This window comes from Oncorhynchus mykiss, chromosome 2, assembly GCF_057628025.1.
Source record: "Oncorhynchus mykiss isolate SJ-2025 chromosome 2, ASM5762802v1, whole genome shotgun sequence".
Lineage (NCBI taxonomy): Eukaryota > Metazoa > Chordata > Actinopteri > Salmoniformes > Salmonidae > Oncorhynchus > Oncorhynchus mykiss.
The window spans coordinates 18,665,001-18,680,340 of record NC_143023.1 but is presented as its reverse complement, the minus strand read 5'-3'; the positions used below and the strand labels follow the sequence as shown (position 1 = coordinate 18,680,340).

Genomic DNA, 15,340 nt, shown 5'->3' with positions numbered 1-15,340 from the left:
TAGGGAGATGCTAGGAAAAACAAATGCTGCTCCCCTGGGTCAAACTCCTTTCTGTTGTAATCACAGATCTGAGAGGTTGTTTCTGAAATCAATAAAGGGATATCTAGCTTTCATGTATCCAATGCATACTATAATGTCCAATGTTAGAAAATATCATGCATTTTGTAAGAACTTCTTGTTTGGTGCTAGGGCAAAGATAATATACTGTATGTACATGTTTTGTAGGTTGAATTACAGGCCCAAAGGGGGCGCTAAAAGTAAAATGTGTATATCAACTTCCGGTGTCACGGGGTGCCTGGGAGACGAAACGCAAAAAGCGGGCATACCGAACATATCCCGTATTTTCTCCTTGTATACATTTAATTGAAAAACATACATTGGGACGACGCAAAACACCGTTGCAACATCAATAGGACGAACGGCATAACATTGGATGTGCAATTGTACCAGCATATCCTTATTCACTCGACTTGCTATTTAGCATTAGCTCGCTACCACGACTGCTTCAAGAACAGGCCCCAGCCTGGACTTTGCTTTATCTAACTAGCTATCACAAGATAACCCGTTTTCTTCATCAACGTTATTTTCAGTTCTTAGTGTAAACTAGAACCACATCTTTAACTCACTTGGAGTTGTTTATTTTGATATTTCTAAACCGTTGCATTGGTGGTGTGTAGTTAGCTAGCATTTTACTAAGTGTGCTGTGCACTTTTTTCGCAAGCTAGCGACCGCTCAGCATTCCCGTCCATTTTACAGTCACAACTAACTAACTAGCTAGGGCTAGCAAATAAGAAACGGCAATGTCGGATTTCGACGAATTCGAGAGACAACTGTCTGAAAACAAACAAGGTAAGCTAGCTAGTTAATCACTTATATTTTATAGCCAGGTTCTAAACTAGCTAGTTAGCAATCGTATATCATCACAACACAAGAGCGCGGGCTGGCTAACTAGCTAGTAGGAACGTTGGCTGCTAGAATCCACACTGTCGCAGCTGTCGTCCCAGGCACATTTGTGTGGCTATAACTAACCCATTGTTTAAAAGTAACGATATTTCTGTCACTAATCGACCCTGTTTTGAGCCAGCTGACGTTTTCCTGCTCTGAATGTGTTGAAGTTGCCAGTTAAAATATTAATCCATGAAAAGTTAACATCTCTTGGCCATACAGTAGCTATATCCTATGAAAGTAAACACGTAACGGTGTCAATCCTCTTGCCCCCTGTACCATCTTCTCTCCTCCCCATCTCTATGGTCCTCTGTAGCTCAGTTGGTAGAGCATGGCGCTTGCAACGCCAGGATAGTGCGCTCGATTCCCGGGAACACCCGTACGTAAAATGTATGCACGCATGACTGTAAGTCGCTTTGGATAAAAGCGTCTGTTTAATGGCATAGCTATATTATTTTAACTCAACTGTTTTCTCTCCTCCCCCTCTGTTTTCTTTCCTCCCTTTCTGTTTTCTTTCCTCCCTTTCTGTTTTCTTTCCTCCCACCCCCCCTTGTTCTATTGTTTCACCGTTCCTTCCCTTTTCTTTCCCTTCCTCCAGCGGAGAAGGACAAGGAGAACCGCCACCACCGTCGCTCCCCCTCTCGCAGCCGCAGCAGAGAGAGGAAGAGGAGGAGCAGAGACAAGGACAGACGCAGCAGGGATCGCCGTGGAGACAGCAAGGAGCGCAGACCGAGACGCAGGTAACTACTGCATTGTCTTACTGCACGCCCTCAGGTGTGTAAGAGACCTAGTTACGTGCAGGTACTGGTTTTGAGTAGGGCTATCTGCACACCTAATGAGTGAACAGTATCAGGACACTTGGAAAATAAGCAACCCAGGCAACACTGACTGTACCTCGTAAAAAGTTTAAATCTGAAATAGAAAGCTCTCAAGCATATTGATATACAGCATTATTCCTCTGTATGAGGTAGCCCACATATTGTCCTGACAGTGAGATGCAAGTTTGTGGAGGAAGACTCACATCTAACAGTGTTCACACACACGTTGAACATTGTACACCTGGTCCCTGAAGTTGTTTTAGTGGAAAGAGCCATAGCGTACACTTACTAGACCTCAGTGTTCTGTAGAAGATTCCAAATCGGTCCCTGTCCCTAGGCCCTACTAGTAGATCTGAAAGGAGTGGATGTGGTGAGAGCTCCAGCAGAAGACCATATTGCTTATACCCATCCAATCCTTTAGCATCTATGTGAAGTTCATACAAACAGTGGCTTGGGGCTAATTTCGAATTGCACTCTAGTTCCACTTCCTTCATTGGAACTACCTGTGACCAGGGTTGGAGTGAAATGAAATGTGAACTCCTTCCAATGTCATTTCAGCTCACCATCCCAACAACAACCCCAAGAGATTGCTGTAAGGTAATACAGCAAACTAACACAGAGCTTGTTTCTGCATTATTACAATATCACTCCGGTCACTCTAGCAAGTGATCTTTCCTCTGATTGTGTACTATCCACTCATGTTTACGACAGCGTATTATATCCTGTGTATACCATTGTGTGGGAAGGTTTCGGTAAGGGGTTTCTATGGAGAGAGAACAATGAAACTGTAGGGCCAACTCTGTAATAATGGGTTAGATTTGTAGGGCTCTGTGACATCCACTGTAAATGTCATTTAAAAGTAGTATGTCATTTGAAATCACTTGTATTTGTAAAAGGTATAATCATTTATAACATGGATTCAGAAGTGTAAACCTGGTGTTTCTCATAGATGGGTTAAAGAGAAGCTGTAGGTTTCTCTAAAGGTCTATTTAAGGCTTGACTCACAGGACATCACAAGTAATGACTTCTTTGTCTTTTTATGTCATCTGTTTCTCCCTGCACTCCTCTGTTGGTCTTTCTGTCCTCACTCCTCCTGTCCTATTTTCTCTCCATCAGTCGTTCCCCGCACCGTGAAACGAAGAAGAAGAACAAAGTGAAGAAGTACTGGGACGTCCCTCCTCCTGGCTTTGAACACATCAGTGTGATGCAGTACAAAGCCATGCAGGGTAAGAGAGGAGGCCTCACTTCCTTGTTCTCTCTCCTCTCTATTTTTATCTACTCTATTCAACTCTTTGACCCTCGTTTGGCCTCCTATTTAACTGTGTTCTTACTAGTACTGTCTTGTTCTGGAAGCTGTATGAATGTTGTTTTAAACATGTGACTTCTCCTCAAGCTGCGGGTCAGATCCCAGCCACGGCCCTGCTGCCCACCATGACCCCAGACGGCCTGGCCGTGACCCCCACTCCCGTCCCTGTGGTGGGAAGTCAGATGACCAGACAGGCCCGTCGGCTTTATGTGGGCAACATCCCCTTCGGCATCACAGAGGTCAGTTAGCTCCTGGATGGATGTAGGGACAGAGATCAGAGAGATGGAGTAGGTAGAAGTTGATACAGGGCTCTACAGTACTGCAATTTTACTCGCATATGTGCCTGAATATGTAGCTGTGCGACCTGGAATTTTTATTTAGGAGGACCAGTGTGCCTAGAAAAACATTTCACCATAGAGCCTTGACAGTTTAAAGATAGGGGCCGCGCCATCTGATTCTGTCAGGTTAAGGCTAGGGGCCGCGCCATCTGATTCTGTCAGGTTAAGGCTAGGGGCCGCGCCATCTGATTCTGTCAGGTTAAGGCTAGGGGCCGCGCCATCTGATTCTGTCAGGTTAAGGCTAGGGGCCGCGCCATCTGATCCTGTCAGGTTAAGGCTAGGGGCCGGGCCATCTGATTCTGTCAGGTTAAGGCTAGGGGCCGGGCCATCTGATTCTGTCAGGTTAAGGCTAGGGGCCGCGCCATCTGATTCTGTCAGGTTAAGGCTAGGGGCCGCGCCATCTGATTCTGTCAGGTTAAGGCTAGGGGCCGGGCCATCTGATTCTGTCAACTAGTATTTCAAGCTCAGGGGGATCAGAGTGCATAATAAATACTGTTGTTGGAGTGAGTCTTCCAGAGTATTGCCTCAATGTCTCTCCCTCTACCTGTGTAGGAGTCCATGATGGATTTCTTCAACGCTCAGATGCGTCTGGGTGGTCTCACTCAGGCTCCAGGAAACCCCGTCCTCGCTGTTCAGATCAACCAGGACAAGAACTTTGCCTTCCTCGAGGTGGGTCTCAACACCCACTTGACGATACGCAATACCGGAGAAGAAATGTGACCTTCCTCAATAGTCCAAAAGGACCTCTTTTCAAATCAAACTTTATTTGTCACGTGCCGAATACAACAAGTGTATACTTTACAGTGAAATGGTTACAAGCGAGTAGCAGCAGTGTACAGGGGGGGTCATTGTAAATTGTCCGGTGGTGATTTTTATGAATTGTTCAGCAGTCTAATGGCTTGGGGGTAGAAGCTGTTGAGTAGCATTTAGGTCCTAGACTTGGCTCTCCGGTAGCGCTTGCCGCTCGGTATCAGAGGAAACAGTCTATAACTTGGGTGACTGGAGTCTTGACAATTTTATGGGCTTTCCTCTGACACTAGATGGCAGGAAACTTGGCGCCAGTGATGTACTGGGCTGTACGCACTACCCTCTGTAGTGCCTTACGGTCGGGGGCTGAGCTGTTGCCATACCAGGCTGTGATGCAACCAGTCAGGATGCTCTTGATGGTGCAGCTGTAGAACGTTTTGAGGATCTGAGGACCCATGCCAAATCTTTTCAGTCTCCTGAGGGGGAATAGGTTTTGTCGTGCCCTCTTCACAACTGTCTTGGTGTGTTTGAACCATTCTAGTTTGTTGATGTGGACTCCAGGGAACTTGACTCTCGACCCGCGCCACTACTGCCCCATCGATGTTAATGGGGGCCTGTTCGGCCCTTTTATCTGAGCTTTCTGAAATAATCTGACAGGTGAAAGTTAACCCTCTACCTTTCTAAAACCTGGTCTGTGTTTGTTGTCCCAAAGTTCCGCTCAGTGGATGAGACGACCCAGGCCATGGCGTTCGATGGCATCATCTTCCAGGGACAGAGTCTGAAGATCCGCCGTCCCCATGACTACCAGCCTCTGCCTGGCATGAGCGAGAACCCCAGCGTCTACGTGCCTGGTCTGTCTGTCTCTGTCTGTCGGTTTACTGGTCCAAACTTCTCTGGCTGTTTCACTCTCTATTTAGTCCATCTTTAAACCCTTCTTAGTCTGGCCTACTTTAACTATTTTACCCGTCTCTATAGGATCAGACTGGATGTAGGCTGTTTATATCAACGTTTGGTTGACTTTAAATAACTTCTCTCTCCTTCTCTGTCTGTGTAGGCGTGGTGTCCACAGTGGTGCCTGACTCGGCCCACAAGCTGTTCATCGGGGGCCTGCCCAACTACCTGAATGATGACCAGGTCAGTGAGCTATCCTTAAGCAGCTTAGCCTTCTAACCAGGTCACCTGGAGCCACAGACTGGCTGGCTGGCTGGCTGGCTGCTCACCTCCCGTGACGTTCCAGTCTGGCCCAGTGAAAACCTCCTGTTTCCTCACATGCCTAGTCAATGCTGGACGCGGTTAGCAGTGTACTGGAATAACACTGTTGATGGAAGCCAGACAGCTTGAAAGAGTGTTCAACTCCTCTCCTCGTCTGACTGTTCTCCCATTTCCCCTGTCCCTCCCATCGTTTCCCCTCTGATCTCTATGGTAATCTTCCCTCTCTGTGTTCTCCAGGTGAAGGAGCTCCTGACATCGTTTGGGCCTCTCAAGGCCTTTAACTTGGTCAAGGATAGTGCCACAGGTTTGTCTAAGGGTTATGCGTTCTGTGAGTATGTAGACGTCAACCTGAACGACCAGATCACCATGGAGAATCAGGTAGCTAACCACCCCCTTCATTTTAGTTCTTCACACACCATGTCATGGTTTTGGATTTGATCCAGGTTTTTCTTTCCTTTTTTCTCTCACATTTTTGCAATATCTCTTCACATTTTGAATGACTTGCATATTAATACAAATGTAAATGAATGTTCAAGGGGAACTATATTGCTCTTGCGATATTATTGTGTTTCATATATAATACTTTAGCCCCCACAGCAAGAGACATAACTCTTGACAAAGTGATTTCATATGGTTACGCTCCCAATATTTCACAGTAATCTGTTATGATTGAACTGAACTGCAGTAAAAATGTAATAAAACCTTTTTAAAATGACCATCTGTAGAAAGGTAAAAATCCTAAATTCAGCTTTTGATTGGGTTCTTGAAAGGGAGAATTTCCATATATAGTGTAGAAGTGCATAGACCCTGGGGGGTTGTCCCTGCTGATTGACAGCTGTATTAACCACTTGGAGATGCCCTGTCCCCACAGGCCATAGCAGGACTCAATGGCATGCAGCTGGGAGATAAAAAGCTCCTGGTGCAGAGAGCCAGCGTGGGATCCAAGAATGCCACTCTGGTAAGACTGGGAGATGGAGCTGGTCAGGCAGGGAATAGTGTGCTACAGTGGAGAGGGAAGTAGAAGGTAGAGGGGAAATGCCTGGTCCAGGGAGCCTTCAGGACATTTGAGAAAGATACACTTGTGCAGGGGATCTTAGATAGAAACGAGGGGGAGCATATGTTGTGCTCTTGGGGTGGTCTGTGCTGTTTGTTTTTACTTTTCCATTCCTCACGGCATGTTCTGTATCCACCAACACTCCTTCTCCAACCCTCCCCTCTCCCCTCCAGACAAGTATAAACCAGACCCCGGTGACGCTGCAGGTGCCGGGCCTGATGAACAGCTCAATGACCCAGATGGCTGGCTTGCCCACAGAGGTGCTGTGTCTGATGAATATGGTGGCTGTGGAGGAGCTGGTGGATGAAGAGGAATATGAGGAGATCGTGGAGGATGTGAGGGACGAGTGCAGCAAGTACGGCCAGGTCAAGAGCATCGAGATCCCCAGACCTGTGGATGGGCTGGAGGTCCCTGGCACTGGCAAGGTGAGAGAGAGAAGCTTCTGTCTGTCTTCAACTTTATGACTATGCCTTTTTGAATGATCTCCATTGAACCTCCTTACATTTCCTCTCTCTATCCCTCTCTGTCCTATAGATCTTTGTGGAGTTCATGTCAGTGTTTGACTCCCAGAAGGCCATGCAGGGTCTGACGGGCAGGAAGTTTGCTAACCGGGTGGTGGTGACCAAATACTGCGACCCTGATGCCTACCACCGCCGAGACTTCTGGTAGAGGATGACGACAGGCGAGGATAGTGAGGGGGGGGGGGTGGATTGTCATATTTCAAATCGACCCCTAACCCCATACCACCTAGGCACTTGTTTTGACCTGAAAAGGTGTGAGCGACATAATGTTTCACCTAGTCCATCAGAAGGCCAGGTGGAGTTCAGAGAAGTACCCGGGGGTAGGGGCTGGGGATCCATTTGCTATTGGGCAAAAGAGAAGGGTTTGTATTCTGATGAAATCCAGGGGGGGGGGGTTCAAAGATTTTTGTGAATTGTGTGTAGTAACAGGACAGGGGTAAATGATTTTTATACTTTGTGAGAAAGAGATGGGTCATTCTGGGGGGGGGGGGTCTTGCCACACCTTATGGTTTGTATTTAAATGGAGGGAGCCTGTTTTAAGTACTTTAGGAAGGTGTAGAGAGGGGAAGTGGACTGGTCTACTCTATAAGAGTGGTGGATAGATGGATGGACAGGAGTATTCATCATTTCATATGGGGAGAGGGAGTTGGTGACATTTTTTATTTGACCCACCAATGTAGATAACATGATCAGTTTCTTGTTGTGAAAAGGGGGAAGGAAAGCTATTGACAGGATAGAATGGAAAGCTATTGACAGGATAGAATGGAAAGCTATTGACAGGATAGAATGGAAAGCTATTGACAGGAATGGCCTCGTTTTGTGATTTTCCTTCTCAGATTTGGACCTTTAGATTTCCTCGTTTCTTTTCTTCCATGTACATCAGACTAAGCCCCTCTCCCTGTGTGTGTAGCGAGAGGGGGAGAAGCTGTAACTACACATAACCAACTCCAATGTCATATTGGACTAATTTATCTGAATGTCAGCTGTTGTGGTTCCAATACTGTATATTTACTGTCACACCTTGCATTGTCACCAGGGCCGGAGTTTGAGTACCATACGTTTTTATTACTGCCTGTCTCTCTTTTGAAGGTTTTGTTTATTTTTTGGATTGAAACCTTTCATCTAGTGTGAATTTATCCATCGCCATTGTTAGCAGGCAAAATAATTCTGTCCCTACACCCTACCCTTACCCATAAGAGAGACTGGGAGAGGGGAAAGGCAGACTTTTGAAGTTCTGAATTGTTATTTTTGAATTGTGAGTGGTAAATATTGGATTGGTGTTGAGTAGGGCTCGATCTGGTTCTGATTAAAAGCCTTCATGTTATTTTTCTTGTCACATTTGAGAGTAAAATATGTGGAGTACTCATTCATGTCTGTGCTTAGCAAGTTTGTCAATACATGGAGTCATTTCATGCTTTGGTATTTTCAGGTAACAATGATTTGAGATTGTAGTCAATATTCAAGTTACTATTGTATTGCTTTGTCTGGAATGAATTTCTTTTGTTTTGCTTCCTGTTTCAAACCTACCTATAGAATATTGGACTGCTCATACAGAAATCTCTTTGGCCCTGGTAGTGTTTGTGTAACTTCTCACCTCAGCAGACAAAATAAAGGTATAAAGACTAATACCACTGTTTCCTGTTCTACTGCCCACAAATAAAATGCACTATTTACTTTGACCAAGTTATCAGGCTTTTAGTAACCATAGAAGTCAGGTAGTATTGTGTGATTGTACACCTCTTCTGTTAAGTAATGGGTTTGTTGTCACAAAGGGTGAGATGGAGATGTTAAACAGATGTTTTTTTTAACTGAAGGGGAGTGCAGTCTTTTGGACAGGTTCTCAAGTGTTCTATTGGACTGTTCAACAATGTTCATACTCATCAAAAGGTTGTCCCCTCAACTGTATATATGGTCTCACTTCTTCCTCATCTCCCTCAACCTTTGTCATTACGACTCCAAGGACCACTGGTTACACTGGGGTTGAGGGAGTTCCCATGATGCTTTGTGTTCAGACCTAGAGTTGGGCAGTACCAGTGAAATGTGACTTCCTCCCTTTCTAAAATTTGCTTTTTAAATCTTACCATGTCATTTTAATTGAATCTTTTTGGGTGGGAAAATGTGAAATAATGGAATAAAAAAATGGCTAAAACCACATGTAGTTTATAATAGAAGTGTGAATCTTTTATTGAACCTTTTATTTAACTAGGCAAGTCGGTTAAGAACACATTCTTATTTACAATGACCCTAACCCTAACGGTGATGGTCCAATTGTGCAGCGCCATATGGGACTCCCAATCACGGCTGGTTGTGATACAGCCTGGAATTGAACCAGGGTTTGTAGTGATGCCTCTAGCAATGAGATGTAGTGCCTTTAGACCGCTGTGCCACTTAGTTCTCGTTTTCAAAAGTTGCTCAAACAGGATTTCTGTTGCTCTCTGGATATCACACACTGAAAAGCAGGAGTTGACTAACAGGGCAAATAGACTTGGCTTGTATGTTTACATTTGAGTCATTTAGCAAATGCTCTTAGCCAAGACTTCCAGTAGTGAGTGCATACATATTCATACTGGTCCCCCATGGTAATCAAACCCACAACCCTGGCATTGTAAGCGCCATGCTCTACAAACTGAGTCACACGGGACTGTTTTTCCATTGAAATGTCAAGGTGACAGATTCAGAACCACAGTACACATAAACCTGAGCTGACTGGTCAGCAGTATTCATGGGTAGAGACTTGCCTAAGTGGCATGAAAACAGGTTGACACTGCAGCCTTCAGTACTCCCTCTATACTCACCTGGGGCTTATTCAGGAGGGAACAGCTACAGAAGTGTATAGTGCAGCACAGACATGACACTCGTGGGAATAATGAACCGTGTCTCTACATCCCATGTCTGTGCGCCGTTGCACTCCACTGAGGAAGGCCAGCAATATGGTGCAATCCCTCCAAACCAAGCAGGTAGATGTTGCCAGAGAGCACAGAATCTAAGATCAGTTCACCCACCCCAATCCCAAGAGGGAAAACAAAACTGTCCTTAGATCAGTGTAAAGGAACAACTTCATCCTACTCCAATGGGAATCAGTATAGAGACTCAGGGAAGATCTCAATTGCGTACTCATCGCATCTTCTCTCCTCGTCTCCTCGTCAAAACCCATTGGATGAGAAAGCCAGAGGACCTGCCCCTCTGACCTTCTCCTCCAAAGAGTTTTGAGAAGGGACACAAGGAGAGAGGTTGCGAGGAGTATGCAATTGAGATCTTTCCATTGTAACCCACTATAGGAGCCCAGCCCAGGCAGGTCTGATGCTGCAGTAGTATATCTATGTACTGCTGCCCTCTAGTGGGAAGTCTACACCACTGGCGCTGGTCATTGTCATTCTACACCACACCTCCCAACTGATCTTCATTCAGAAAGATGGAACGCTGCAGTAGCTAGGGAGAGAGCAACTCTCAACACTACATCAAGGGATGGAGGCTGTGTGCATGTGTGTGCCTGTGCATGTGTGTGTGAAAGTAGAGCACAATTTGTAAATGCATAGGTTTAAGGTTCAGATTTCTCTTGTCATGGCATCACAGAGCAGTAGATCAAACAAACATTTTGTGTTTTTACTCTTCTACGCAGTCCTTAGTTCAACTATAGAATATCTTATAGATGACATCATGCAGTGTGTGTGCGTTTCGTTGTGTCCTCGCACCCGTGCGTTTTGGTGTACGTGCTTGCATGAGTGTGTGTGTGTGTGAGTGAGTGTGAGCACACATCACTCCGGTGGTGACAAGAACTTTGAGTGATGTGTATATGAGAGCCTGAGGTTGATCACATCAGCACACCGTGTATTATAAAAGACCTGAGATTACCACTGTCTTCCTATCAGACCATATGAGGGAGGAGAGGTAAACTAGAAAAAAGTTACGAAATAAAGCACACAAGTATAATTGTATTTTGACAGGAAAGCTAATTTGCATAGGCAAGATTAAATACCGTAGGCCACCTTTTGTGATTGATACCACATTAATTCAATGCATTTCTTTGTCAAATCTGACAGCCCCCCTTCCCTCATGCCTTACGTGTTTCTGGACCCTTGCCCACCCACCCAGGGTGCTAGGAAAATGAATCCAGTTGAATGGATGTTTGGCTATTCATCAAGCCGATATGCCCAGCATATTGTCCACTTTCTGAAAATAATCATCACCTACAGAACAAGTGTGTTGTTATGCTGCAATCCCAGGAAGTGGTGAGGAACTGAGATGAGTGGTGACTGGGGGAGGGGTATTCCTGTCAGCCCCGTACCTCATTCGCTGAGTTCCCTGTGACACTCTCTCTCTCGCTCTCTCTGTCTTTCTCTCTCTCTCTCTCTCTCTCTCTCTGTCTGTCTCTCTGTCTCTCTCTCTCCTGCTCTATGTTTACTTCTCTTTCTCTGCATCTCTCTCTCTCTCTCTGTGCCACGTGTCATGTGTAACCCAAACTGTGAACAGTACAGCAGAGCAGGAGCTGGATCATGTGGAGAACTTCCATGAGACCAGGCTGGACCTCTCTCTACACTCTGCTTCCTTAAAGGGAGGTTATGTACTATAGACCACTGACTGGGCTTCTGATTGTGCTTTAGAATAGTGATTACAGTTCTAATTGTCTTCAGAACGTTGAATGGGGTTCCACTCTGCTTTAGAACAACGACTATGGTTCTGCAGCTCTACAAGAAAGCAAACTGTATGAAATGTAGTTGTACCTTGACTGCTCTTGTCGTCTCTTTCTCCAACACACTGCCTTTTTCTTTCTCCAACACACTGCCTTTTTCTTTCTCCAACACACTCTCTTTTTCTTTCTCCAACACACTGCCTTTTTCTTTCTCCAACACACTGCCTTTTTCTTTCTCCAACACACTCTCTTTTTCTTTCTCCAACACACTCTCTTTTTCTTTCTCCAACACACTCTCTTTTTCTTTCTCCAACACACTGCCTTTTTCTTTCTCCAACACACTCTCTTTTTCTTTCTCCAACACACTCTCTTTTTCTTTCTCCAACACACTGCCTTTTTCTTTCTCCAACACACTGCCTTTTTCTTTCTCCAACACACTGCCTTTTTCTTTCTCCAACACACTCTCTTTTTCTTTCTCCAACACACTCTCTTTTTCTTTCTCCAACACACTGCCTTTTTCTTTCTCCAACACACTGCCTTTTTCTTTCTCCAACACTCTCTTTTTCTTTCTCCAACACACTGCCTTTTTCTTTCTCCAACACACTCTCTTTTTCTTTCTCCAACACACTCTCTTTTTCTTTCTCCAACACACTGCCTTTTTCTTTCTCCAACACACTGCCTTTTTCTTTCTCCAACACACTGCCTTTTTCTTTCTCCAACACACTGCCTTTTTCTTTCTCCAACACACTGCCTTTTTCTTTCTCCAACACACTCTCTTTTTCTTTCTCCAACACACTCTCTTTTTCTTTCTCCAACACACTGCCTTTTTCTTTCTCCAACACACTCTCTTTTTCTTTCTCCAACACACTGCCTTTTTCTTTTTCCAACACACTGCCTTTTTCTTTCTCCAACACACTCTCTTTTTCTTTCTCCAACACACTGCCTTTTTCTTTCTCCAACACACTGCCTTTTTCTTTCTCCAACACACTCTCTTTTTCTTTCTCCAACACACTGCCTTTTTCTTTCTCCAACACACTCTCTTTTTCTTTCTCCAACACACTCTCTTTTTCTTTCTCCAACACACTCTCTTTTTCTTTCTCCAACACACTCTCTTTTTCTTTCTCCAACACACTCTCTTTTTCTTTCTCCAACACACTCTCTTTTTCTTTCTCCAACACACTCTCTTTTTCTTTCTCCAACACACTGCCTTTTTCTTTCTCCAACACACTGCCTTTTTCTTTCTCCAACACACTCTCTTTTTCTTTCTCCAACACACTCTCTTTTTCTTTCTCCAACACTCTCTTTTTCTTTCTCCAACACACTGCCTTTTTCTTTCTCCAACACACTGCCTTTTTCTTTCTCCAACACACTCTCTTTTTCTTTCTCCAACACACTCTCTTTTTCTTTCTCCAACACTCTCTTTTTCTTTCTCCAACACACTGCCTTTTTCTTTCTCCAACACACTCTCTTTTTCTTTCTCCAACACACTCTCTTTTTCTTTCTCCAACACACTCTCTTTTTCTTTCTCCAACACACTCTCTTTTTCTTTCCACCTCTTCTTTTCCTCTGTAGTGCTCTCTTTCCAGTGTGTTTCTGTCTGTCATTCTGTTGCAGTTTGTCTCTCTCTGTCTTTCTTTCCTTCTGTCTTTCTCCACTAATCCCCCCCCCCCTCTCTCTTTCTCTTCATCTCCTCTCTCTCTCTCTGATTAACAGTGTGTTATGGATTGCTGTGAAGTGCTACCTTGGCCTCCACTCATATAAACAGTACAGATGCCCCTCCTTTGCCACCACTTAATGTCATTAACAGCTGGCTTTCTTAAATAGACACACACACACACACAATGTTTTTACCCACACAAACGTTGCCTGTCATCATGGCAGAAGACAAAACCATAAAGATTTTAAACAAATGTAGAGTTGAGTTTGAACATGGACCTGGATACACACAAACACACATTCTGAGGGACAGAGGCCAGTAGACACAGTTAATCAACTACAGAACCAACCTACCCAGTGCTCCCTCTCCTCTTACTCTCTCTTTCCATATCCTTTACTTACCCCACCCCCTTAACACACACTGACTATCTCTCTCTTCTGCCTCTCTCATTCTTTAGCCCCATTTATACCTGGTTTTAACAACATGCATCATCTGTCCTGATCTGGTCCATATTCTGATTGTGCCCACATTTTTAGACAGGTGTAGACGATTAACAATACGCATTGTGATCTGATTGTGATCAGATCTTTCTGACCACCCCCAGGGGTAGTCAAACATGCATTGTGTCTGGATGTCTTGTCTTGTGTGTAAAGTAGACAGATCTGGACAGAGAAACAATTGAAATCATCATTTTCCCACCTTCTAAAATCATTGACAGGTGGCAACATTAAATCATGACATCAATATGTGTGTCTTAAAATAAATAAATAAATATTATTTTAAAAGAATAACACTCAGTTAATGTGCGTACAGGGAAGGACCAGGAAATCTGGGCACAATCAGAATGTAAACAGAATGTAAACAATCAGGACATGTTAGCACCAGGTATAAACGGGTCTCTCTCTCTCTCTCTCTCTCTCTCTCTCTCTGTCTCTCTCTCTCTCTCTCTCTCTCTCTCTCTCTCTCTCTCTCTCTCTCCCCCCCTCTCTCTCTCCAACACTCCCAACTTTCTCCCCTCTATTAAATTCCAAGCTTCTTTGAATCTGAAGTGAACAACATATTCCAAACAGGTCAGACTTACTTTTCTCCTTGTTGTTATTGGTGCTGGGCTTTAGATCATGCTTATGTTCGTGCAGCATGTTGTGCTGGTTGCCGTAGTGGTGGTTAAGTAGGAGAGAGTGTTGCTGATTTTCACAGATGTCTTTTTTCCTAACATGTGTGAGCAGTTAGAGCCTGCCGTTTTAGTTCTACTGCTCAACAAGTAATGGACAGATCCTTTTGAAATGAAACATTTCTACAGTCGATCTTAGTTTTGACACGATTAGGTTTGATCTGATTTGTGGAACAGTTTGCTGTGTTATTTTGACCATGATTAGGAAATCACGGACATTGCACAGCAAAAAGTGACATCTAAGCAACTTAAATATGTTTTCTAGAGTGATAATTCACTTCAAATGAGTGTTTCTTGACTTACTAAGCTAAAATATCTAACGTCATTGGCAGATATTTGGCTTATTTTAACCTAAAAAAGGCTAAATACAAGTCATTTATCTTATTTGAATATATTTTTTCAAGATATATAATCGTCTTATTAAAATAAGCAAAATAATCTGGCAATGACGTTACATAATTTAGTTAAGTAAAAAAAAGAACATAAGTGACTAATCACTCAATATAACATATGTTTGCTTGCTTAGATGTCACTTTTTGCAGTGCGTGATGTAATGGGATATCTATCCATGTGAGGTGTGTGTAATTCTACAGCTCCTAATTCAACTGTCAGCAGCTGCTCTTGTTATTTACCATTAGGTTCAGTGCTATGCCTTATGCTATAGATAGATATAAGCAATAGGTTACTTCATGTGCAAGAGAAGTTTCGGTCTAGCCATTGGATATACATATCTCTGATAGTGTATGCCATTAAATAATCTTTATTTTGGTTCTGTGGGACATTCCATAGGGAGCGCATGATGCTCTTTGACAGACAGAAAGTGATCCCTTCCACTGTGGTTGCCAGATCTGTCAGAAGGACGTCCCAGTGCAACATTTAAAAAAGGGCAGACAGTTCTCAACCGTTTGACTTTGGTTTGGAGCTATAGACTGATAGCAGAG

At 44.0% G+C, this 15,340-nt stretch overlaps 2 protein-coding genes across 5 annotated transcripts in view; both read left to right on the top strand.

Moving 5' to 3' along the window:
* The first annotated feature begins 233 nt into the window (after positions 1-233).
* On the top strand, positions 234-8,567 carry LOC110537051 (U2 small nuclear RNA auxiliary factor 2a). Of its 4 annotated transcripts, XM_021622771.3 has the most exons (13): positions 261-849; positions 1,262-1,324; positions 1,544-1,685; positions 2,322-2,360; positions 2,880-2,989; positions 3,157-3,308; positions 3,960-4,076; positions 4,867-5,005; positions 5,209-5,288; positions 5,604-5,744; positions 6,238-6,324; positions 6,594-6,845; positions 6,955-8,567. In XM_021622771.3, the coding sequence occupies exons 1-13, from the start codon at positions 801-803 to the stop codon at positions 7,087-7,089; spliced, it is 1,506 nt and encodes a 501-aa protein (XP_021478446.1). In that variant the 5' UTR covers positions 261-800; the 3' UTR covers positions 7,090-8,567. The 4 variants fall into 4 exon arrangements, with proteins under 4 accessions (XP_021478472.1, XP_021478491.1, XP_021478446.1 ...); XM_021622797.3 differs by lacking the exon at positions 1,262-1,324 and having other exon boundaries at positions 234-849; XM_036940908.2 differs by lacking the exon at positions 2,322-2,360 and having other exon boundaries at positions 267-849.
* Positions 8,568-14,121: 5,554 nt separating this feature from the next.
* Positions 14,122-15,340, top strand: part of cacng6b (calcium channel, voltage-dependent, gamma subunit 6b) — a 15,857-nt gene continuing 14,638 nt past the window's right edge. Inside the window, exon 1 of the mRNA XM_036940887.2 lies at positions 14,122-14,298. The gene's annotated coding sequence lies outside the window, so the exon portion shown is untranslated. The remainder of the gene's footprint in view (positions 14,299-15,340) is intronic.